General features: G+C 44.0%; 1 protein-coding gene across 1 annotated transcript in view; it reads right to left on the bottom strand.

Moving 5' to 3' along the window:
* Window positions 1-23,334, bottom strand: part of LOC123500632 (glutamate receptor ionotropic, kainate 2-like) — a 41,399-nt gene that overhangs the window by 2,144 nt on the left and 15,921 nt on the right. Inside the window, exons 3-18 of the mRNA XM_045249300.1 lie at window positions 18,077-18,232; window positions 17,713-17,897; window positions 16,839-16,987; window positions 15,664-15,805; window positions 15,258-15,425; window positions 14,741-14,764; window positions 14,012-14,254; window positions 11,301-11,458; window positions 10,073-10,178; window positions 9,031-9,237; window positions 8,168-8,252; window positions 7,185-7,323; window positions 6,670-6,807; window positions 6,232-6,429; window positions 5,749-5,981; window positions 3,796-3,911 (exon numbers count right to left, since the gene is read on the bottom strand). Of these exons, the coding sequence (XP_045105235.1) occupies window positions 3,796-3,911; window positions 5,749-5,981; window positions 6,232-6,429; window positions 6,670-6,807; window positions 7,185-7,323; window positions 8,168-8,252; window positions 9,031-9,237; window positions 10,073-10,178; window positions 11,301-11,458; window positions 14,012-14,254; window positions 14,741-14,764; window positions 15,258-15,425; window positions 15,664-15,805; window positions 16,839-16,987; window positions 17,713-17,897; window positions 18,077-18,232 (2,447 nt within the window). The remainder of the gene's footprint in view (window positions 1-3,795; window positions 3,912-5,748; window positions 5,982-6,231; window positions 6,430-6,669; window positions 6,808-7,184; window positions 7,324-8,167; window positions 8,253-9,030; window positions 9,238-10,072; window positions 10,179-11,300; window positions 11,459-14,011; window positions 14,255-14,740; window positions 14,765-15,257; window positions 15,426-15,663; window positions 15,806-16,838; window positions 16,988-17,712; window positions 17,898-18,076; window positions 18,233-23,334) is intronic.

Here is a 23,334-nt window from a genome sequence, read left to right as displayed (position 1 = left end):
AATCGCGCACTGTTGACTCGCTAAACATAGTAATGGTCAAAAGCCAGTATCTGCTGCGATCCTCCCTGAAACAAACTTTCCATCGCCAAATAGACACTCTCCGAAAGCGAGTGAAAATTTTCTTTAAAAAAAGTGGCATCCTCACATTCATGACAAAAATAATCATTATAGAGGTACCTATGTGTGATTATCAAATGTATTTTTTGAGAAAACAAAAGTTTTCAACACAATGGTATTATTTCCATAACAGCGTAAAGACTTAGAAACAAAACAAGGGAAGCTGCAAGAAGCCACCCGGGTTGCACGTAGCAGTCCTTGTATGATATGTTTCCACCTATCATCCCTAGTTATAAATTTGTCAAATCTCATTTCAAACCCTCGTGGTAATGAAGCACTAACAACTTCATTACCGAGTGTATTCAATTCATCTACCATTCTACTTAAGAACCAATTCTTTCCCATCTCTTTCCTAATCACAACTTTTTCAGTAATGAGAGTTCTCTCCGGCTCGCTGAGTGTGATCTCTCACACTCAGTATACTCTCCGCTCCTTTGCTCTCTACTTCCAACATTCGCCTCCCTGGCCTGCCGAGTCACCTCGTAGTGTTGACACGTGGTCGACGCTGCCAAGCGGTGCGATCTTCGTTGATGACTCGCCTGCCCATCATCTCCGTGCACTAAGCTTCTGCTTCCGGCGCCATATGACTGAAGTGTTGTGGCAACAACCTTTCTCTCTATTTTATCTAGATCAATCTTCGGCCAACGTTATATCGATCTTCCGTCAATTTCAAATAATCGAAAATGTTTTGTTGAGAGAGAGAGAGAGAGAGAGAGAGAGAGAGAGAGAGAGAGAGAGAGAGAGAGAGAGAGAGACTAGATGGTTTCTGGAGTACTACTGTACTTCTAAAAATATTAATCCTGTCTCATAAACGTACAAGTCAAATACCGTGAGTGAAAATTGTTTTCAAGGCTGCCAGCCTTCCTAGCGACAGCCTTTGCATCTTGGGCTGGTGACTCAAGTTTGACGAGTCCAGACGACTTCTCAACAGGAGATCTGTCAACGTTCAGGATTCGAGTTCAGTCCTCAGTCCAAGAATGACTCATGAAACGGCTATTAGAAGTTGTTTGGTGGCTGACGCTATATTGTGTTTCAGTTATCACTAGAAAAGCAGTCTGAAGTAAGCTCTGATTCTTTATGTTATTGGTTCAGCTTAATGCGCACAGTGGTCCTTTACCTCAGGCTGTTCTGATTTAAGGCGGGTTCACACGTGCCAATTTGCGACATTTCTTTTTAAGCACGTAGAGTTTCCGAGTCGTCCCTTCTAGTCGGAAAGTGTCAGACGTAGCGCAAAGTATCGACTAGTTGGCGCCTTGGCAGGAATTGCATGTAAACAATCAACAGCTACCCGCCAAGATGTCTTCCTCCAGTGACGATGGTGAAGCGGTGGTTGATCTTCTTTTGGCGTACCGGAAGAGTCAACAGAAAAGAAAATGCCTGTGAATACGTTTCTGGCTTAGTAAAAGGAAAGAAAGGAGTGTGTACCACATTCTAAATTAACCTACATTTCTCATAAGAAAATCATTAATCTTTAGATTATCTAAAATTGCGATCAAATTAAACCCTGACAGGTCTTCAATCTTCACCTCCAACAACACCCTGCATTGAGAGAAATTGTTCTTGTAGAGTGGCAGTTATTTCGTCGAACGAAGATTTGCGCAAGCTTTTTTAACTGTATAATTCTTTTTTGGGGTCCCAAATGTGTTGTTTTTCCCACATCAACTGTAACATCACCTTCTCTATCTCTGGAGACCACATTTTCAAAGCTTACTCCGGTCACGACATAAATAAAGTCGCAAATCGACTAGCAAGACCAACATGCTTTCTGCAGTCGCTACGCGCCAATTGCGAGTCGGAAACTTTACGTACGTAAGAAAACAGTCGCAAATTGGCATGTGTGAACCCGCCTTTGGTAGTGGATTGCTCATTAAAGTGTTTAGGAGCTGCCGAGTGTTTACAGGTCTGCTGTCTCATGTTCCACTCTTCCTAACTATCGATGAGGACAAGAGGCTAACACGTCACGAGAGACAAGACAAGAAGCAGTGCCAGTAGGGAGTAAGACACACACGAAAATAAATCTCCTTACTTACGCACATAACAACCTAATAAGTTCACTGCCGTTAGCATGCGACCAAACATCACCCATCAAAAGTAGAAGAGAAATAGCTGAAATATGTATATGTGTAATACCTCATTAGATCAGTGAAGTGGACTAGAGTTGTGCATGAAGTAAGGTGCAATAAGTATGTCTAGTTTAACATCAGTTTATCAGGAGGCGTTTAATGGATAGTGAATGGCACCAGTTGTACACACAGCGATAGGTGCCACTAATTGTATACGCAGTGAGAGGTGCTTTAGTGTTCCTTCAGGTAGTTAACACAAGTTTAGGCTCTACTTTGTTGTTGCGATATTCACAAGATAGTTTGGTGATACTGAATGCATATGTTTTGTAATGTATGTGACCAAAACAAAACAAAATGTAGTTAAAGCGATATATAGAAGTGCAATGAGCCTATTCTCGTTAACAACAGGAGAATAAAAAATAAACTTGAGTAAAATTCTTATCGCTGAAGTGGTTGATTTACTTGTTATGGTGGCAATTACACTATGAGTAAAACTGCATCTAAAGAGCCACGCTTACTTTACACTGCCCCCCTCCCTTTTTCCTCTTCCACCACATCGTCGTGAGTGCTTGCAGTTTGCCCTTCTCCTGCAGACTAAGGATGGCTCCCGAGAGAGCGTTCGTATAAGGTGAACCTGTGTAAGGAGTTATCACATAGAAGAAAATAAGTAAAGCAAACATACAAGCAAACCTTATCATTAACCCCTTCAATACTGTGTCCCGTTTTCATATTGATTCTGTTTATTATTTGGGTGATTTTATACAGCTTCAAAATCATATGTTGGGATTAGAACAGTGAAGACTCTGGCCATTAATCTTTTGAACTCTATAAAGCCTTCCTAATGCAAATAAAATCTTTTAATTATACTTAAAAATCATGGTAAAAATGCGTCCCACTACTGAAGGGGTTAGTTAACTTGCTAAATGACATTATTAGCACATATTCTTTCTGGTCTGCGAGTTATGCAACATACGAAACCCAGGCAATACTAGCCCATCCATGGCCTTCACTGTACATGCACAAGACGAAAAGGTGCAGACACTCACAGATCTTGAAAGTCTGGAAATTTCGCAGTTGTTACCGAAACCTTAGCAGGATGTTAAGCTTTCAATTGCCAATCATCACGACAGACAACACTCCTATCATTTATCAAACAGGACCGGTACTCTCATGGGTGTTTCATGAGAAATAAGACTTGTGACATTTAATTGAAATCTCCAATAACATTTGGTCATTGTATGTGAGTCATGAGAGAGAGAGAGAGAGAGAGAGAGAGAGAGAGAGAGAGAGAGAGAGAGAGAGAGAGAGAGAGAGAGAGAGAGAGAGAGAGAGAGAGAGAGAGAGAGAGAGAGAGAGAGAGAGAGAGAGAGTGTGTGTGTGTGTGTGTGTGTGTGTGTGTCAGTGGAAAGTGGGAAGGTCTCCAGTCGAGTCATTCATCATGCAAGTAAGGAAACGACGTCACATAAGATGCCATCACGGTACCAGCTTCTAGTAAATGAAAACTTTGCTCCAGGCAGTCTTTGACACACATTCTTAGGCGTCAGATACAATCTACCGGTGATGTTTCGTACATTAAGAACAATGTATGTGTGTGGGAGGGGGTGATATGGGTTACCTGGCAAGTTCCCCCGCCTCTCTTCTCCTTCCACCATCTGCGCTTCAGTCCATGAAGGACTCCTGCCTCCTGCAGCTTCAGTACGGCCGCGTTGATCAGCGTGCGGTAAGGCGACCCTGGCACGCATAGCAGTGTTCACAATGTACACTGTTCTCACGAGTACCATTGAACAAATACAGCTTATTCTATAACACTATAGTAATAGCCTGCCACAAAGCCATTTAGCAGCCTACCACGTGTTGTCTGTTAATTGGCGTGCATTAAATGTATACATCACCTATAAAATGTTGTGTACGGTAAGACGATAGGGGACATGCAGTGACCGATATTGATGATGATGACGATGTGCATTCCCTGTGTCAGGAAGGTAACGGTGGGTGTTATCATAATCCCACACGTATTGCGGCTAACACACAAACCTACACACAGTCACATGAAGTCCCAAACAAACACTGCCATGTTGTAAAAATCAAATCGTAGTGCAAATTTAATCTATTCCATACAAGTATTGATTTTTGATATGATGCAATCGAAATCGGAAAGGTTTTTATGTTTGAGAAGAATGTACTTTATTAATTCCTAATTGTTTGCTATCGAGAGACGGGTGAGAATGAGTTGATTAATTATGACCTCCTATATCACCGTTAGACCTCATATTACTTAGGTCTACAAAAAGAAACACCAAAAATATTGTCTTTTTACAAGTTCAACGGCAAAACTTTTTTTTTTTTTTAATTACCACGCGAGTCACACAGATACTCACTTCATTCTAGTCTTTTCACTCCAAGTTTGCCGCCAAATCAAACAGCAGCTGGCCTTCAGCATACAACACTGCCTTTGAGCGTTTTGGAGTGGAGGTTAATACCAAAAAGACCAAGGCTCTTATCCAACATCCACTGGGTCAGGTTCTTCCTAATGCCAACGTCATCATAAACAACCAACCCCTAGAAGAAGTGGCCCATTTCTCCTACCTAGGGAGCATCCTCACTACAAATCCCACATGTGAGAAAGACGTTAAAGACAGGATCAAGGCAGCTCATTCCACCTTCAGTCGCCTCAACTCCAGAGTATTTAACAACCATGCACTGTCCATTCGTACTAAAGTCATGGTCTTCCGGGCAGTAGTCCTTTCAACACTTCTGTATACCTGCGATACCTGGACCCTGTACTAATGCGACATCAAGAGCCTCGAGCGCTTTCAGTAATACAAACTGAGGCAAATACTTGGAGGTATCTTTCCTCCAAGGGCAAATACTTAAAATCCCATGGAAAAGCCATACCACGAACACTGAGGCCCTGGAACGAGCCTCAGTAACCAAAGTCGAATCCACCATCATCCGCCATCGACTCTGTTGGGCAGGCCACGTCATGAGGATAGAACCGTCCCAGCTCCCCTAGATAATGCTGTATGGTGAACTCGATAATGGTACAAAACCTCGTGGAGCCCCAAATAAACACTACAAAGACCAGCTAAGGCACATCTTGACCGTCATCAACATCGATCCCTCCTCGTGGGAACAAACCGCTAGCGATCGTCTATCCTGGAGGAGATCTGTTCACGACAGTACTGCGGCGTTCGAAGAAGGGAGAAATCAAGATGAAGAAGAAAAACACATAAAGAAGAAAGGAGACTGGAACAGCCTCGCCCTAAATCCTCCCATGTGATCAATGCCCACAACTCTTCCATCACAGATTACACCTTCTAAGCCACATCACTCATAAGCATTAACAGAGAAAACTAGCAATCAATGACAGACCCAATGCTCGGGCAGCAGCTGGCGCTGGAAAAGAGTTGTTGACAGTCACTGGCTGGACACTATCAGCAGTAGCTCAAACCCTCTGCTTTTCACATGAAATACAATCTTTGTTAGATGAATTAACTGCTGACTTGTTACTAGTGTTATACGCGTGTAGCCCGCTCCTCGTCAAGTCCGCCTGCCCTTCAAAGCTTACCTGGCGGAAGGGCGATGCCGTAGCTCTTGGAATCGAGTGGACCGCCCACCTGCGTCAAGTCACAGTAACGCTCCGTGATGTACTCAATGCTGGACGACTCCATCATGTAGGCGTACTGGCCGTCACTCTTCTGCACTCTCTTCACGCCCTCCTCGTTGGACTTGGTATACACCGTTGGGTTTTGGGATTCCATGAAGGTGAACATTCTCTGGTACACGGGAAGCTTCGAAGTGCTGAACCACAATGCCCGAAAGAATGCAATGTGTTCTTACTCTAGACTACATTGGATTTATTAGTCAGAGGCACAACATTTCAGTACTTTGAAAGACTGAAGTGACTTTGTACCAATTGACTCTTAACTCTCATTTGACATTTTGTTTTAGGTTCTTTTAATATAACAAATCTCTCTCTCTCTCTCTCTCTCTCTCTCTCTCTCTCTCTCTCTCTCTCTCTCTCTCTCTCTCTCCAGCAGCACTTTCTTACCTAAAAAAGTTCCAGGTGGAGCCGCCGTAAAGCGAACCGTATTTGATTTTAGTTTGCTTGGCTAAATCCTCAGCTGACTCGATGGGGGACTCCATGCGCTCCACGGTGAGGAAGGCGGCGAGGTTAGCGGTATACGAGGAGATCATGATGAGCGTGAAGAACCACCAGATGCCCGCCACGATGCGTGTTGATACAGCTCTTAAGCAGAGATAGATAGGTAGATAGATAGATAGATAGATTGACACACACACACACAGAGAGAGAGAGAGAGAGAGAGAGAGAGAGAGAGAGAGAGAGAGAGAGAGAGAGAGAGAGAGAGAGAGAGAGAGAGAGAGAGAGAGAGAGAGATTATTACGATGATGATGGTATTTAACAAGGCAATATGACGGTGAACAACAAGCAGTCTACAAACACCCATGCAGAGATGTGTTAGACTACCTCGGCAGCAGATCTCCGCCTTGCTGCATCAAGGAACCAATACAAAACCAGAGGCAGTTGAGGAGGGAGAATCCGTTGTCAAGTTTTTCAGGAGTGGTGTCGCATGGATGAGGGTTCGACCACTCATAAGGAGAGAACCTGTTGGGACGCAGAAGGAACAGCGTTTGAATTTTGTGACTTTATAAACTTGAGTCTAGAACCACACACACACACACACACACACACACACACAGAGAGAGAGAGAGAGAGAGAGAGAGCGAGAGCGAGAGAGTGAGAGAGAGAGAGAGAGAGAGAGAGAGAGAGAGAGAGAGAGAGAGAGAGAGAGAGAGAGAGAGAGAGAGAGAGAGAGAGAGAGAGAGAGAGAGAGAGAGAGAGAGAGAGAGAGAGAGAGAGAGAGAGAGAGAGATTATTACGAAGATGAGGAAAGTTAAAAGCAACACACAACACACACACACACACACACACACACACACACACACACACACACACAGACAAATATTGAGGATGGCCTTTACCTAGCCAGCACAAACAAGAGGAGGGAGACGCCCAGGTAGGCGGTGGCCATGTACAGCCACACGTCCAGTGACACAGGAGACAGGAAGCTGAACAGATTGGGCGGTTTCTTGGTGGGCTTCCGGTACAGTATGGTGATGCCTGAGAGAGAGAGAGAGAGAGAGAGAGAGAGAGAGAGAGAGAGAGAGAGAGAGAGAGAGAGAGAGAGAGAGAGAGAGAGAGAGAGAGAGAGAGAGAGAGAGAGAGAGAGAGAGAGAGAGAGAGAGAGAGAGAGAGAGAGAGAGAGAGAGAGAGAGAGAGAGAGAGAGAGGAGAGGAGAGAGGAGAGAGAGAGAGAGAGAGAGAGAGAGAGAGAGAGAGAGAGAGAGAGAGAGAGAGAGAGAGAGAGAGAGAGAGAGAGAGTATTATGTTAATCTGAAACGTACTAAAGCTGTATTTGAATAACATCGTAACAATAATAATGATAATAGTTTGCAATAGTGATAATGATAATGATAATAATAATAATAATAATAATAATAATAATAATAATAATAATAATAATAATAATAATAATAATAATAATAATACAATAACACATTAATATTATTATTATTATTATTATTATTATTATTATTATTATTATTATATATAATAATAATAATAATAATAATAATAATAATAATAATAATAATAATAATAATAATAATAATAATAATAATAATAAGTTGTAGTAGTAGTAGTAGTAGGATGATTATCATTATTTTCACTATTATATCATTTATACAAAAGCGATAAACTAATCTTATTCCACTGGCCATCTTTCGTGAGTTTACATTGCATTTTATTACAAGACGTCACATATTCAATACAATTCTTCCTATGAAATTCAGAAAAAGAACAAGTTTGATGGCTTTTTGTGACAACGGGGAGAGAGTTGGCAGCAGCGGTGGTGGTGGTGGTGGTGGTGAACAGGTGGAGCCTCGTCACAACCCGAGTCCACCCACCCAGGTTCATCCAAGGCATAGTGAAGTCCACCTCCTGCTCCCTCTCGTAGGTGATGGTCAGGTCGCCGATTGCCAGGTCAGCTTTCTGAGAGAGAATGGGTGACTACCATGATCTCGCAAAATACACATTATTTCTTTATTTTTTCATAAATCATCACGGTGTTAAATATTTGGTCAATAAAGCATTCTCGTCTGTAACGCCTGTATTAAAAAAAAAGCCTTGCTCTCACACCATGACAGTTTTCCAAGGCCATAGAGACAACTAGCAGAGTTTTCAAGACATGATTAACTAGAAATCTTGCCAGTCCATCACCAGAACCATAAAATTACCCGTAAAAACACGAGTATCTTCAACTAGAGCCTTTGGAAGTAGTGATGGTGAGAGAGCAAAGCGTTTCAGAGTACGGGCCTAGGAGTATAGAGTGGAGTGGAGTCAAGAGCAAAAGCCTTCCCGTTCGTCTCATCCGTACATCCACTTTTCTGTTTCCTCTATTTTCACGCCATTTCACTATTCTAATTTTCAATCCATCATCTATTCACCACATGACACATCCTTTTTATCTATCTTGTAGGAAATTATGAAGGTGTTCTTTAATGTATGACACTATTTTTATATCTCTCGTGATATGCCAAAATAGTATTACATTAGTCTCTCCATTCCACTTCTGTCTGTGACCTTATGTTCGGCCAAGGAAGGAAGCATTTCACTCGCTAAGCTAAGAAGAAATCGTCGTCTGTCAGAGAGAGAGAGAGAGAGAGAGAGAGAGAGAGAGAGAGAGACCTACTTGTGATAGTAATGCAGCCTATCTTTACTTATGTTATGCCGTATGGCTACTTCCAAACTGCTCATGGTAACGTCTCACCTGGTCCAGCAGTTCCCCAATCATGCCGTTCCATCTACCGAGCTTCTTGTCAAACTTCCCGTGCTGACCGTCGTCCGCAATCTTCAGCGTATAGTTGAAGCCGAGGATTTCTGAAATTTCATGGATGAGATCGACGCAGAAACCCTCGTAGCGGTCGTTGCCGGTCATCTGCTCCGAGGTTTCCCGCAGCATTGTGTACGGCGACGCCTAGCAGCCATCAAAAGCACTGTTTGTTAACACGTATCAGATACATGTTTACTACTATATATTTGTAAAACGTCCTTCGAAGCAGATAAATGAATACATTAGGGAGGAAATAGATACACAGAACAGCTAGACTGGCTCTCATGCAAGGAGCAGCCACGCGGTATACTCAACTATCAGCAAAAACAAGAAGGCAAATAAAGAAAAATGAGGAAAAAATGTATGAAAATATCGATATAAAGGAATAGGTACAGAAAAAATAAACAGATAACAAATACCAAGAATGTGAAATGCTTTAGCTAGGCAAGCGTGACTCGGAAAGAAGAAACAAGTATAAATCACCTAACCCAGATGACTGAGAAGATAAAAACACATCCGGCAGCAGGACTGATTAGTCTGGCATGAGATAAGATTCCTTAACATATGAAGTTTCAACTCGAAAAAAAAAAAAATGGATTCTGAGATCACGAGATTACAAATAACTGAATAAGCGTGTCCTTGTCTTCTTTGCAACAGATGATATTATAAAAAATTAATGTGATGTACAATGAGCAACAAAATACCCGAAGAGGCAACAAACCATAATATCATTGTCGAACGTAAAATATCATAATAAACAAGACAATTGAAAAGCAAAACAAACATCCGATGGCCAGAACATGTTGAGTCTGCCACCACTATTGTCGCTCGTTGCAGCTTTACTTAGAATATTGTAGTAGCGTCTGCTTTATTCATAAATGCTAAAATCATAGCAAGACTTTACGATGAGATGACTGATCCTTCCTCGTTCCACTAATGCAATTCAGAGTAGAGATGAAACTCTCTGGCTGTCACTCACCAAGATACTGGTGATGACGAGCGTCTTGTTCTGCAAACTCTCCACGATGCCCTGCTGCACCTCACTGTACGTCCTGGAGTAGTTGGCGCCGCTCGAAGGGTCCCACCTGAGGACGCAAGATGGCTTGGCAAGAAACACCTTTACCGTGGCACATCACAGACATCATCCCTGTAATTCGTGTGTGTGTGTGTGTGTGTGTGTGTGTGTGTGTGTGTGTGTGTGTGTGTGTGTGTGTGTGTGTGTGTGTGTGTGTGTGTGTGTGTGTATGTGTGTGTGTGTGTGTGTGTGTGTGTGTGTGTGTGTGTGTGTGTGTGTGTGTGTGTGTGTGTGTGTGTGTGTGTGTGTGTGTTCGTGTTTCTCACAATCTATGCTTCCATCTAGAAGCAACTACAGGACTCAGGTGCAGAAATGACAGTTATGTTGATGAAACTCACAATAGAAACGTCTTGTAAGCTTTCTTACACACACACACACACACACACACACACACACACACACACACACACACACACGGCCCGGTAGCTCAGTGGTTAGAGCGCTGGCTTCACAAGCAAGATGACCGGGGTTCGATTCCCCGGCCGGGTGGAGATATTTGGGTGTGTCTCCTTTCACGTGTAGCCCCTGTTCACCTAGCAGTGAGTAGGTACGGGATGTAAATCGAGGAGTTGTGACCTTGTTGTCCCGGTGTGTGGTGTGTGCCTGGTCTCAGACCTATCCCAAGATCGGAAATAATGAGCTCTGAGCTCGTTCCCTAGGGTAACGTCTGGCTGTCTCGTCATAGACTGCAGCAGATCAAACAGTGAATTACACACACACACACACACACACACACACACACACACACCGCGTAGTGTAGTGGTTAGCACGCTCGGCTCACGACCGAAAAGGCCCGGGTTCGAATCTTGGGCACGGTGAGACAAATGGGCAAGCCTCTAAATGTGTAGCTCCTGTTCAGGTAGTAGCGAGTAGGTACGGGATGTAACTCGAGGGGTTGTGACCTCGCTTTCCCGGAGCTCTGAACTCGCTCCGTAATGGGGAAGGGTGGCTGGATGACCAGCAGACGACCGTGGTGAATTACACACACACACACACACACACACACACACACACACACACACAGAGGGTTCAGAAGAGGGCGTTCAGGGTCATGTTCCACCACCTCAGGAATCAATGCAGGGGGAAGGAGTGGCCTTGTTTTGCCGCCCTGACCTCAGCCCCTCACACCTACATGTTGACATCCCCGCCGGATTGGAGGCCCTGTGGGTGAGGGTTACCCCCCTCCACCCCTGCAACACAGCCTCCATCATTGTGTGTGTTGTCTACCACCCTCCACAGGACGCCACTGCATGGTTGGTCACTGATCACATCATCGAGACTGCTGATGCTCTACAGGTGAGATTTCCTGCAGCCAAGCTGGTAATCTGTGGTGACTTCAACTGCTTGGATATCAGTGAAATCCTGCACCAGCTACACCCCACCCTGGTCATGGACTTCCCCACCCACCACCAGTCCACCCTCGACCTTATCATGACAGACCTGAGCCAGCAGTACTCGCCTCCCAAGCCACTCCCCCCCATGGGACGCAGCACCCACCTCTCCATCCTGTGGACACCCACCCCCACCACCTCGGTTCCCAGGTCAACTGTCACCAGATCCCACAGGCCCATGCCTGACTCCGCCATGAGGGAATTTGGGCAGTGGCTGACACATCACCCGTGGACCGAGGTACTGGAGGAGGAAGACGTCCACACAAAATGGCGGAACTACTTCACCACCACAACGGAAGCCTTCCACCACTACTTCCCACCAAGAACATCACAGTGGACCCATCTGATGCCCCTTGGATGACGCCCTGCATCAAACGACTCCTTCGTCAGCGTGACAGGGCTTTCCACTCTAGCCCTGACCAGTACAGGAGATTAAGGAACAGAGTTATCAGGAAATTAAAAAGCCAAGGCAAGCTACTACCCAGACAAAATTCACCATCTCAAGCTTACTAACAACAGACAGTGGTACGACAAGATTAAGTCTTTGTGTGGTTTACAAAAACAAGCCTCTTCTCTTCCCTGTGTTTCACACCTTTCACCTGACAACGCGGCCGAAGAGATTAACGGTCACTTCGCTGCGATCTGTCAGACACTCCCTCCCCTTCACTCTACTACTCTCCCAGCCTACCTCCCTGCCTCCTCCCCTCCACCCCTGCCCAGGAGGTTGATGTTTACAGGAAGCTTCTTAAATTTAAACTAAACAGATCCACCACTCCCACTGACCTCCCCATCAAAATTTACAGAGAATTTGCCCCAGAACTTGCCACACCCCTTTGCTCTATCATCAACGCCTCCCTTTCTCAACATTCCTGCCCCGATGACTGGAAGACATCTTACGTCACCCCCCTCCCCAAAATTTCCAATCCACAGTCACTGAATGATCTAAGACCAGTCGCCATCACCCCTATACCCAGCCTTATCTGTGAAGATTTTGTGTTCGACTGGGCCTATAACAAAATTTGTAACTCTATTGACACACAACAATTTGGCAATATTAAATCCACCTCCACATCTCACTACCTTGTCAGCTTCCTGGAATTCGTCCACAGCCACCTGGACAAACGCAACACTTCTCTAGCTATTGCTTTTGTGGACTTCAGAAAGGCCTTTGATCTTGTTGATCACACTGTTGTGATAAATAAAGCCATCACTCTGGGTCTCTCTCCCTACCTGATAGCGTGGCTGGCAGACTTCCTCACGGGAAGGCGTCAGGCCGTTCGTTATCAGGGCTCTGTCTCCTCTTTCCAACAGCTCACATGTGGGGTCCCTCAGGGGACCAAGATGGGTCCTCTGTGCTTCCTCATCCTTATCAACGATGCTCTCGTCCACACCCCCACCGCTGGAAGTATGTGGACGACTGCACCGTGGGCGTACCCGTCAACAACACCAACCCAGACTTCTCAGCACTTCAGTCCACTCTTAACCAACTACAGACGTGGACGGAGGACAACAAAATGACCATCAACCACACCAAGACCGTGGTGATGCACATTTGTACCTCCACAGCAGCAGTCCCCCCTCCCCAGCTATCTGTGGGCCCTCACTCCCTCCAGGTGGTCCGCAGCACCAAGCTTCTAGGTGTCTTGGTGGATGATCAATTATCATGGAAGCAGCATGTTTCCAACATCATCAGGTCAGCCTCATACAAAATCTATTTACTGCGCCGACTCAGGTCCCTGGGAGCACCGGCAGATGAGCTGAGGGGAGTGTACCTCACCTTTATACTCCCTAAGCTCATGTACGCCGCCCCAGCGTGGTCCTCCTCCTGAACCTCACACAACGACAACAGCTGGAGAGGGTTCAGAGGAGGGCGTTCAGGGTCATCCTTGGGCCTGCCTACAGGTCCTACGAGGACGCCCTGACCTGCCTGAGTCTGCCGAGGCTGGCCACAAGACACCAGGAAGCCTTGGAAAAATTTGGGGAAGGACTGCTGCGTCATCCACGTCTCCGCCACCTGCTACCCCAGACGTGCCTCCCCTGCTCGCGCCACCCGACACCAGAATCGCGTGGCGCCCTTAAGAGCACTGCGCACGCGGTGACCGGTACCCATAGATGTAAGCCTCCCCCTAGCGCGCCAAATTAATAAACCCACACACCCACCTTCCAACTATGGTGCACGATTCAAGGGTCACGTCTCGAGCCTTCCGTGCGAACTTGATTTAACTGTGTGTGAGAGGCGTTCCTCACACACCACTAAATTAAATGGGCAATAAGTGAATTCTTGGTTAAGTTAGATCCATAGTTAGGTTAAGCATTTCATTTCATTGTTTTAAAGGCACACAAATAAAGAAAAATAATTGCAACATCCCCCTGTACATTTTCAGTGTAAAGACTACAATGCAGGTGGGCCTTTTTTTCTAATATTAATTTTTTTGCCCTTGTTAGTTCTCCCTCTTACATAAAAAAAAAAGAACATGACACTGATAGGATACCATTTGATTTCCGAATTACCAAAGTTAAGAAACACGCACGTACTACTCACCCACTTCATATAATTCACCAGCGAGTTGCCGTGCACCCACGTGGAGTCACCGTCACACTCAAGGGGCGTAACGTCAATGTGTCTAGAGCGGTCCAGGTCATCAAGAGCCTTGGCGAAGAGTTGGACCGCGTCATACATGAGCGCCACCTCTGTCTGCCGAGGAGTCAGTGATTCAGTAAGGTACGGCAGCCAAATAAAGAAGAAAAATAAAGATAAAAGCACGAAGTTACATGACAAAAAGATACTTGATCTAATGAATGATGAGCTCCTCTGCATCACACATGGTCTACACTAGTCCATAGCATTAGCTTTTCTTTTGTAGTTTTAAATGTAACGTTCAGATTGTGTTGGTCCTTGTATCATTGTATACAGCAAATACAGAAATATTATTTCGTTGATTCTGAGTAAAAAAGTCTGGTAATTTTTTATTACAAAATTATAGAACAGTCAAATAAAACATTTCACACTGGATTCCTTAAAACTGTCTGGCTCATCCTTTAATTTTAAGGAAGAAAATACATGAAACAAAATATCAGTTACTACAACTCATAATTTGTATTATTTTATCTCCAATATTTTGCAAAATACAAAATGCATGTCTCTATTGTCCACACAGTGCATAAACGATGACATTCTTACCTTCAATAATGTCGTGTTACTTTTCTGCCATAAAATAAATAAAATAGTAATTAGTCAAGAAGCATCTAAATGTGTTCAGTGAAAACATTGATGTATACAGTATGTATTTTTATTCATATTTAGTACAGATTGGTGAATCTGCACGTTATTCAAAGAACTTCTAGAGAAAGCTCTTCCATGAAATTTAATTGTTAAGTTACACTTACCTTGACACACACACACACACACAAACACACACACGCAGACATACACACACACACACACACACACACACACACACACACACACACACACACACACACATTTTACTGCAACTGATGAAACTTAATAAAGAAATATAATAATAACAATAAAGTAGTAAAGGTTGCTGCAGTTGACATCCTCTACGCAGCGATGCATTGACGTGTAGCCACAGATACACGTATAATAGATCGAGACTTCCATTCACGCGTCACCGCAACCATACCGAACACCGTCAACGTCACAGATTATTGTTTCTACAACTGCCTTTCCCTACCTGCTGTGAGGAAGTGAGTGTGTCCACGGCGCGACCGTGACGCACTTCCCCGAACGTCCAGTCCTGCATGACGCTCTGTACCAGGGGATTCTCTGGGTCTACGAGCCTCAGGCAGGTGATATTGGTGCCCCCGTGACGGAAATCCTCCAGCTCCACTGTGTGCAGGTCCTGTGGTGCCGCAGATCGTGAGACTAGGTGGTGAAGAAATTCCCTGCAATTGCCTTGATAAATCACGACATCCATGGAAGGCTCAGCTGATATTTGATGGTGATATAATCAGTATACTTGAATCACGATCATCATAAAAATTGCATACATGCAATGGTGAAATATTGTTAGTTATGAATTGGGAAGAGTGGTTAATCAACAAGAGGCGACAGAGGCAATAAGTCGATGCGGGACTAACCAGGGAGGTGATGAAGTAGTTGTGGTAGGATGTCATCATACCGATCTGCTGTGCCTGTTTGAGCACCGTGAATATCTTGCTTCGCTCTACATCCAGCACCACGTGGGTCACTCCGGCCTTCTTGGCGTCCTTCAGCATGGGTCTGATCGGTAAAGACTCCATCAGAAAGAACAACCACAAAATGGGTTACGACTCTGAATAACTCATTGAAGTTATGTACTGAACTTGTAAATTTGTACAATTTCCTTCATTTCACCACATTACAACACAAGGCTTGAATTTGTTGCTCTCACATTATTAAAACATTCATTTGTAACAATAACAGACCTCACGCTATGTTCATTAAGTGACCTCACCCATTGTCCCATCCACTCCTGTCCTGACGGTACATACTCACCGCTCTCGACTCCTATACTTTCTTTACTTTCAAAGATGTCCATCCCTTCAAGAATCAAACAATTTACGCAAGGAAGTAACATGTTTTTTTCTCTCTATTTTCTTAATATTTCTGACTGGGAAGAGTAAATTCTGTTCACTACATTAAAAACTCAATTCTTCTTTCTATTAACTCAACACAACATTCCAGATAACATCATCATCTTAAGTGACACTCAAAATATCCCATTCTGATACACTGAACATTTTCAGTCTGTCCTTGATTAAATTTGAAGTCTGTTTCTGTTTCCAAAAATATTGCCATGCAGGGTTCTGACCGTTTTCGTGGCCTTCAACCATTATATGTATACACTTATACATATATATATATATATATATATATATATATATATATATATATATATATATATATATATATATATATATATATATATATATATATATAGATAGATAGATAGATAGATAGATAGATAGATAGATAGATAGATAGATAGATAGATAGATAGATAGATAGATAGATAGATAGATAGATAGATAGATAGATATATGAGCTGGTAAGACCAGTAGAGAATTTGTATGCAGGTGTTGTGTTGTGATGCAGGCTTTATTACTCACATAGGTATTGCGTTGAGCGGTGCTCGTGCCACGCAAGCACCACCACGTTTTCACGCCCCACACTTCCCTTGATATTAACATATTAAGTCTTCCTTAGAAATTCACTTGCGAGGCCTATTTCCGGCGGTGTCCGGACGCGGTGCAGTGGCCACGGCTTTGCTCACCTGTAGTCGTCCGTGAGCGGGAGTTGCTTGAGGCTGATCTGCCATGTCTGGTTCTTGAGCAGCTCCTGTATCCTGACCAGGCCCTCGTTATTCTGGTAAATGACGCAGAATTTGCGCCACCGAAGTGTCATCAGCACGTCCATGTACGCCTGATGGGGACGTTCAGGGTGCAGAGGCGGCATCGGCGGCGGCACAGAGCTTACATTTTATCTTAATGGAAGTACCAGCTATCAAAGCAGGGGTCAGTAAACAGTAAAAGTTACTCTTTATCTGTAAGTTGTTTTAAAGTAATGAGCTTGTTATTATCCTGCTTCTTGTGGCCTTGACCCACTTCACTCATGTGATACATCTCTCTCTCTCTCTCTCTCTCTCTCTCTCTCTCTCTCTCTCTCTCTCTCTCTCTCTCTCTCTCTCTCTCTCTCTCTCTCTCTCTCTCTCTCTCTCTCTCTCTCTCTCTCTCTCTCTCTCTCTCTCTCTCTCTCTCTCTCTCTCTCTCTCTCTCTCTCTCTCTCTCTCTCTCTCTCTCTCTCTCTCTCTCTCTCTCTCTCTCTCTCTCTCTCTCTCTCTCTCTCTCTCTCTCTCTCTCTTGTGTGTGTGTGTGTGTGTGTGTGTGTGTGTGTGTGTGTGTGTGTGTGTGTGTGTGTGTGTGTGTGTGTGTGTGTGTGTGTGTGTGTGTGTGTGTGTGTGTGTGTGTGTGTGTGTGTGTGTGTGAATTGAATGCATCGTCTCTTCATTGCTCACACAGGTAAACGATCTTACGATCACTTAGTACCACGATCAGGCCTCAATAAGAATTTTTGTCAGGAGAGAAGCCTGACACTTGGCAGCAGCTGGGAGTAGTGGAGACAAGGACAAGGACAAGCACAAGCCTCACCTGGGACAGTGTAGACGGGTGTGGGTATAAGTTGACGGAGTACGCGTCACGGGTGAGCCGGAAGTCCCACCTGTTCTCTATGTGTGGCACCTCCAGCGCGTCACAGATGGATTGTACGTGGGCTGAGGTCTGGCCAGACTGTGGCCCAAAAATGGCCGCAACGCCAGACTTCAGCAGTGAGCACACTGCAGAGGCGAAGGGAAAGTGTCATACATATCAGACAGAGTACATGGAACTAAATCAGGTAAGTAATGATACAATTACCATTATATATAATAATGAAAAAATGGACGAGGATGTTACTATGATTTTCAGACACTCTTTTACATGAGCATAGGAGACTGACAACCGCCGACAGCCTCACCTTTCCTGGAGCCCCTGAAGGAGTCATTGGGAGGAATGACTTCGATTTGAGCAGAAAGGCGTGCGTGGGACAGCAGCGTCCGGTCACTGTTGATGGCGTCCACAGCATACCTGAAGGCCACCTGCTGCCGTTCATCCAGTGGATCGAACAGCCCACCTGCAGGTAGAGATGCAGGATGCGTCTTCAACGTACATCTTTCGTTTTTGTAGGTTCGCATGTTTTTTCTTTCTTTTTTTTTTTTTTACTCTTTTTTCATCTCCTTTCGATGTTTTCAAAACGTGAACGGTTGACCTTGCAAAAAGATTAAGCTAATGTACGCGGAAGACACACAAGCAGGACGGAGATAATCAGGTTAAGGAACTTTAAAAACACTTGACAGTCTGGAAATATAGTGACTAGGAAGAAAGGAAAATCTCTTTTTGGGTACAATAATGAAGTTTTCTCAATCATATTTCCTCCCATTACTGCCGCACGATACAATAACGAGATTACGCCCTTTTTTCGGCGGATTTTTCCATGAAAACAAGGAATCCAAGTTAGAAGTTTTATTCTCTTGCTTCCCCCCAATGCTTTGCTTGTCCATCCTTACTTCATCTTTCATTCATCAGCTCAGTCCTTTCTTCTGTATCAACACAACAATTCTGTCCCTCAAAATCTTATACAGAAATAACCACACACACACACACACACACACACACACACACCGCCGGGTGGAGATATTTGGGTGTGTCTCCTTTCACGTGTAGCCCCTGTTCACCTAGCAGTGAGTAGGTACGGGATGTAAATCGAGGAGTTGTGACCTTGTTGTCCCGGTGTGTGGTGTGTGCCTGGTCTCAGGCCTATCCTAAGATCGGAAATAATGAGCTCTGAGCTCGTTCCGTAGGATAACGTCTGGCTGTCTTGTCAGAGACTGCAGCAGATCAAACAGTGAATTACACACACACACACACACACACACACACACACACACACACACACACACACACACACACACACACACACACACACACACACACACACACACACACACACACACAAACACAAACACAAACACACACTCAATTTTGTGAAACGAGTTGTGGATAGTGTAAGCTTCAAGAGATACCTCTGATTTGCATACCACTGATTATCACCAAGTATCTCTTTCCATTAACAAGAAAACAGGATGGTGGGTCTAGTCGGGGCTTTCCCAGGGAGGCATTGTCTGTGGCGGAGGCGAGAGAATCCTTCCCTTGTTTGGTCAACTTAATGAAGCTCATGATCATCCATCACTAAATCAGACAATGTGTTCGTGCTACTGGCAAACACCGACCTTATCCGGGAGGCGCTGGGAGGTACGTTAATGTGACTGTTGCTCTGTATCTCTCCCTAACAGTCGAATACAGCATACACTTCAAACTTTTCTGCAATACAAGAGCGCAGAGGAAAGAAGGCAAACTTTAACCTATATACTGAGTGACATATGTTGCTGCTTGCTGACTACAGAGTGAGTCCCTTCGGTAGTGTTTGTTTCCTTACCAACACTTTAAAACACAAATAGTAGCAATTACTCCCCTCCCGCCTCACCCTCTTTGTTACACTCGTTCCTCTGTTGTTGCTGCTGCTTCACACACACACACACACACACACACACACACACACACACACACACACACACACACACACACACACACACACACACACACACACACACACACACACACACACACAAACGAGAGAGAGAGAGAGAGAGAGAGTGCGTATGTGTGCGTGTTGGGCTGGGTGGGGGTACGGCAACATTGGCCATGACGTCCGTTAATGAAGTATTCACAACATGCTAAGCTGCAGGAAGAACTTGCCACCGTTCTTGTTATTACACCCTTGACATCTTTGGAATAAGAAGGCAGAAAATGAAGGTAAAGGACGCTGTAAGACTTGAAGAGGATGAAAAGAAGATAAGGGGATTGCAAAGGTAAATACCAGTCAATAGAAAGGTTTGGAAAGAAAGTTTTTTGGGTTTTTTTTCTCTTTTTTTGTAGTCACAAGATACAAGAGGTTTTGTGAACTTTTACTGAAAACAATAGAACATGATTTCAAGATGTCGGTGCTGTCTGGTCTCTTTAAACTCGGAAATTTCTCTTGCATTCAATCTATCTCGGTGTGTAATTCACCACCACGGTCGCCTGCTGGTCACCCAGCCAGTCTTTCACATTACGGAGCGAGCTCAGAGCTCATAGACCGAACTTCGGGTAGGACTGAGACCACAACACTCCACACACCGGGAAAGCGAGGCCACAACCCCTCGAGTTACATCCCGTACCTATTCACTGCTAGGTGAACAGGGGCTACACATTAAGAGGCTTGCCTATTTGCCTCGCCGCTTTCCGGGACTCGAACCCGGACCCTCTCGATTGTGAGTCGAGCGTGCTAACCACTACACTACGCTGTGTGTGTGTGTGTGTGTGTGTGTGTGTGTGTGTGTGTGTGTGTGTGTGTGTGTGTGTGTGTGTGTGTGTGTGTGACATCAGTTGTTTCGTATGTATGTGTAGGAGTACAGATAATTTGTTTTTCCTAATAACTAATAAGCAGTTCAATAGAAAATACTGAGGTTCGAAATACCGAACTGTGTGCAGATAACTTTGATTGGTCTCTGTTCATGATTAGGAACCACTAGATATCTGGTGCCTTGCAATCCAGCAGGATGGGAAGGTTATGAGGCAGCAGACAGCTTCGCACACTGTCCTGGTGCACGTGTGTACCTGACGTTGACTTCACTGATCTGGCTAAACTTATTGACATTCATCTGAATTAACTCTGTCCTATGATGCGCTGATATGCTTTTGTACACACACGGGTTCCATTCCTGACCTCTGGCCGTTGTGAGGAAGAGCTTCCACTCGGGGTGATAGTTCTCAAATAGTGAAAGCAAACTCCTCCTTTGAGAAGTGTCATCTGAACCCTGACAAAGTAAGACAACCAGGTGCGATAACCAAGAAAAAGTTTCCGTTCGCTATGAAGAGTACTCTTAAAATTTCATTCAGTTACTCAATCTAAGCCAGCAAAATCTAACTGATTTTGTTGTATCTAGACGATGATTTCTCGTATCTATAATTTTTGTCATCAAACAACAGCTTCCACTACTGAATGACTGATGACAAATCATCAATCTTTCAAAATAAATCAGGCCAATATATAATAGTAAGCTGTTCCTGATGCTAATAATAATAATGATAGTAACAAAAAAATGCATATAATGATAGCAATGAACTAACACTACTGCTAGTTATAACAGTAGTAGTAGTAGTAGTAGTAGTAGTAGTAAGAGTAGTAGTAGCAGTAGTAGTAGTAGTAGTAGCAGAAGTAGCATTATTATTATTATAATAGATATCATTACTATCATCATCGTTATCATCATCATCATATGTACTATTTTCAGTGGTAAGGACGAAGGTGTGGTTCAGCAGGTAACACTTGGTGGCCTGATTGGAACCAGCATTATATTGTGTTCTTTGGTGCAAGCAATGCGACAACAACAGGGAGGAGGAGCAGGATGGGCCTGGGCACTGGAGCATCCTACTATGTACTTCTATCGCACAGTAAGCAAAGCCACCACACTAAGTCATAACAGAGGTGAAAAAAAGTTGAGATTAAAGCGAAGACACGATGGATTTTTTATTACTTTTAGGAATAATATCGTGATGTTATCATAAAATGTTTCAATACTTCATCAGTACCGGAAATAGGTGAAAAAGAAAAAGAAACTTCGATGTTAGATTCGTACGTTGAGGTAGACGTCCAAGAAAAATATTTAACAAATACCAATTTCCTGACATGAATTATCACTGAAAGATTGAGTTAATGTGGACATAAATAGAATTAATGCATAGCTCAGACTGTGCCATTGTTTTGTGTGATTATATTCCCTCTAATATACACACATTGCTCTCCTACGACCCATCTCGAAGTGGCTGTTGGTGCACTGTTGGAAGGGAGTTGAGCTTTAGTGTGTACGGCAGCCTGGTGATCGTGTGGCACCAATGGCAAGTATTCCGATCCGCTCGTCCGCGCACCGATACGCGGCCAGACAACGCAGTGAGTGAAAGGAACCTAATAAATACACATGCTCGGATAGCACTGTTGTTGTTGTGTTCTTCTCACGCGGGCACTTTTCCTGCGATATCGTGCCATGCGACATTATTTTCGATGAGATGTCGCATGAGAACTGAGATTTCAGCTCGATGCGGCGTCCACGGAAACTACCGAAAACACTCGCGGATTTCCTACGATTAAGAGAAAGTCGTTGCAAGTCTGTAGTGAATATACTATATTAAACATTATACTGTAGTATATTATCATTAATTGGTGATAGGTATCACTACTTTATTATGAAAATTTTATCCCTTCATCTTATGTAGTACATATACCGAATTTAACTGTTGAATATGATCACGGACCATTGATTTGATTTCGTGGCTTCCTTACATTCTGCTTTCGCCTGCCGCGGCAATACCGCGTCCAGTCAAACCAAGAGATCATCGGCTGTTGCATTATCATCCATGGGGAGGACACCTTGATTGACTTGCTTCTGGACCAGACACCCCTGTGGAATACCTCACATCCCAATTGTACTTCCTCATCTTCTAGAGACAGTAACCTGCTATAGTAGCTGCTTTCTTCTCTTCTAGCAAACCATTTTCGTGTCCATATCCTCCTCCCCCTTCTCCTCCTCCTCCTCCTCCTCCTCTTCTGCTGCTTTATTCATTCTTCTTCTTGCAAAGGAAGTACACAGACTCCTATTGCTATCGTTCGGTTAATGGCATGCATGTCTGGTGACTTTGCTTCTTCTTCTGTGTTTTTGTTGTTTCTCTGCCGCGTGCGCCGTTGTTGTTGTCTTTCTTGAGATGCCGTGTGCTATTATTTCCCGCGACGTCTCGTCGAACATGTTGTCCCACGACGCGATTTCTCAGGAAAAGAACGACCGTGTGATACAGGCTTAAAGTATAGACTACACTACATACTCTTTAGAACACACACCATTTATTTCACTCAGCATCATTTCCTCCTCCTCCTCCTTCTTCTTCTTCTTCTTCTTCTTCTTCTTCTTCTTCTTCTTCTTCTTCTTTTCTTCTTCCTTTATTATTCTCTTTCTTTATTTCTCCTTTTTTCTCTTTCTTTGGCTAAAACTGTAATTTCAGGTGCAAGGGAATGCCAGCTCCAACAAAATGCATCCCAGAAGATTTCTTATCACCGCTGTTATGAATATGAATTAAGCACATGCA

Source organism: Portunus trituberculatus, unplaced genomic scaffold (genome assembly GCF_017591435.1).
Source record: "Portunus trituberculatus isolate SZX2019 unplaced genomic scaffold, ASM1759143v1 PGA_scaffold_453__1_contigs__length_265712, whole genome shotgun sequence".
Taxonomy (NCBI): Eukaryota; Metazoa; Arthropoda; class Malacostraca; order Decapoda; family Portunidae; genus Portunus; species Portunus trituberculatus.
The sequence above is the reverse complement of the archived record's forward strand: the minus strand, read 5'-3'. Positions and strand labels throughout refer to the sequence as shown.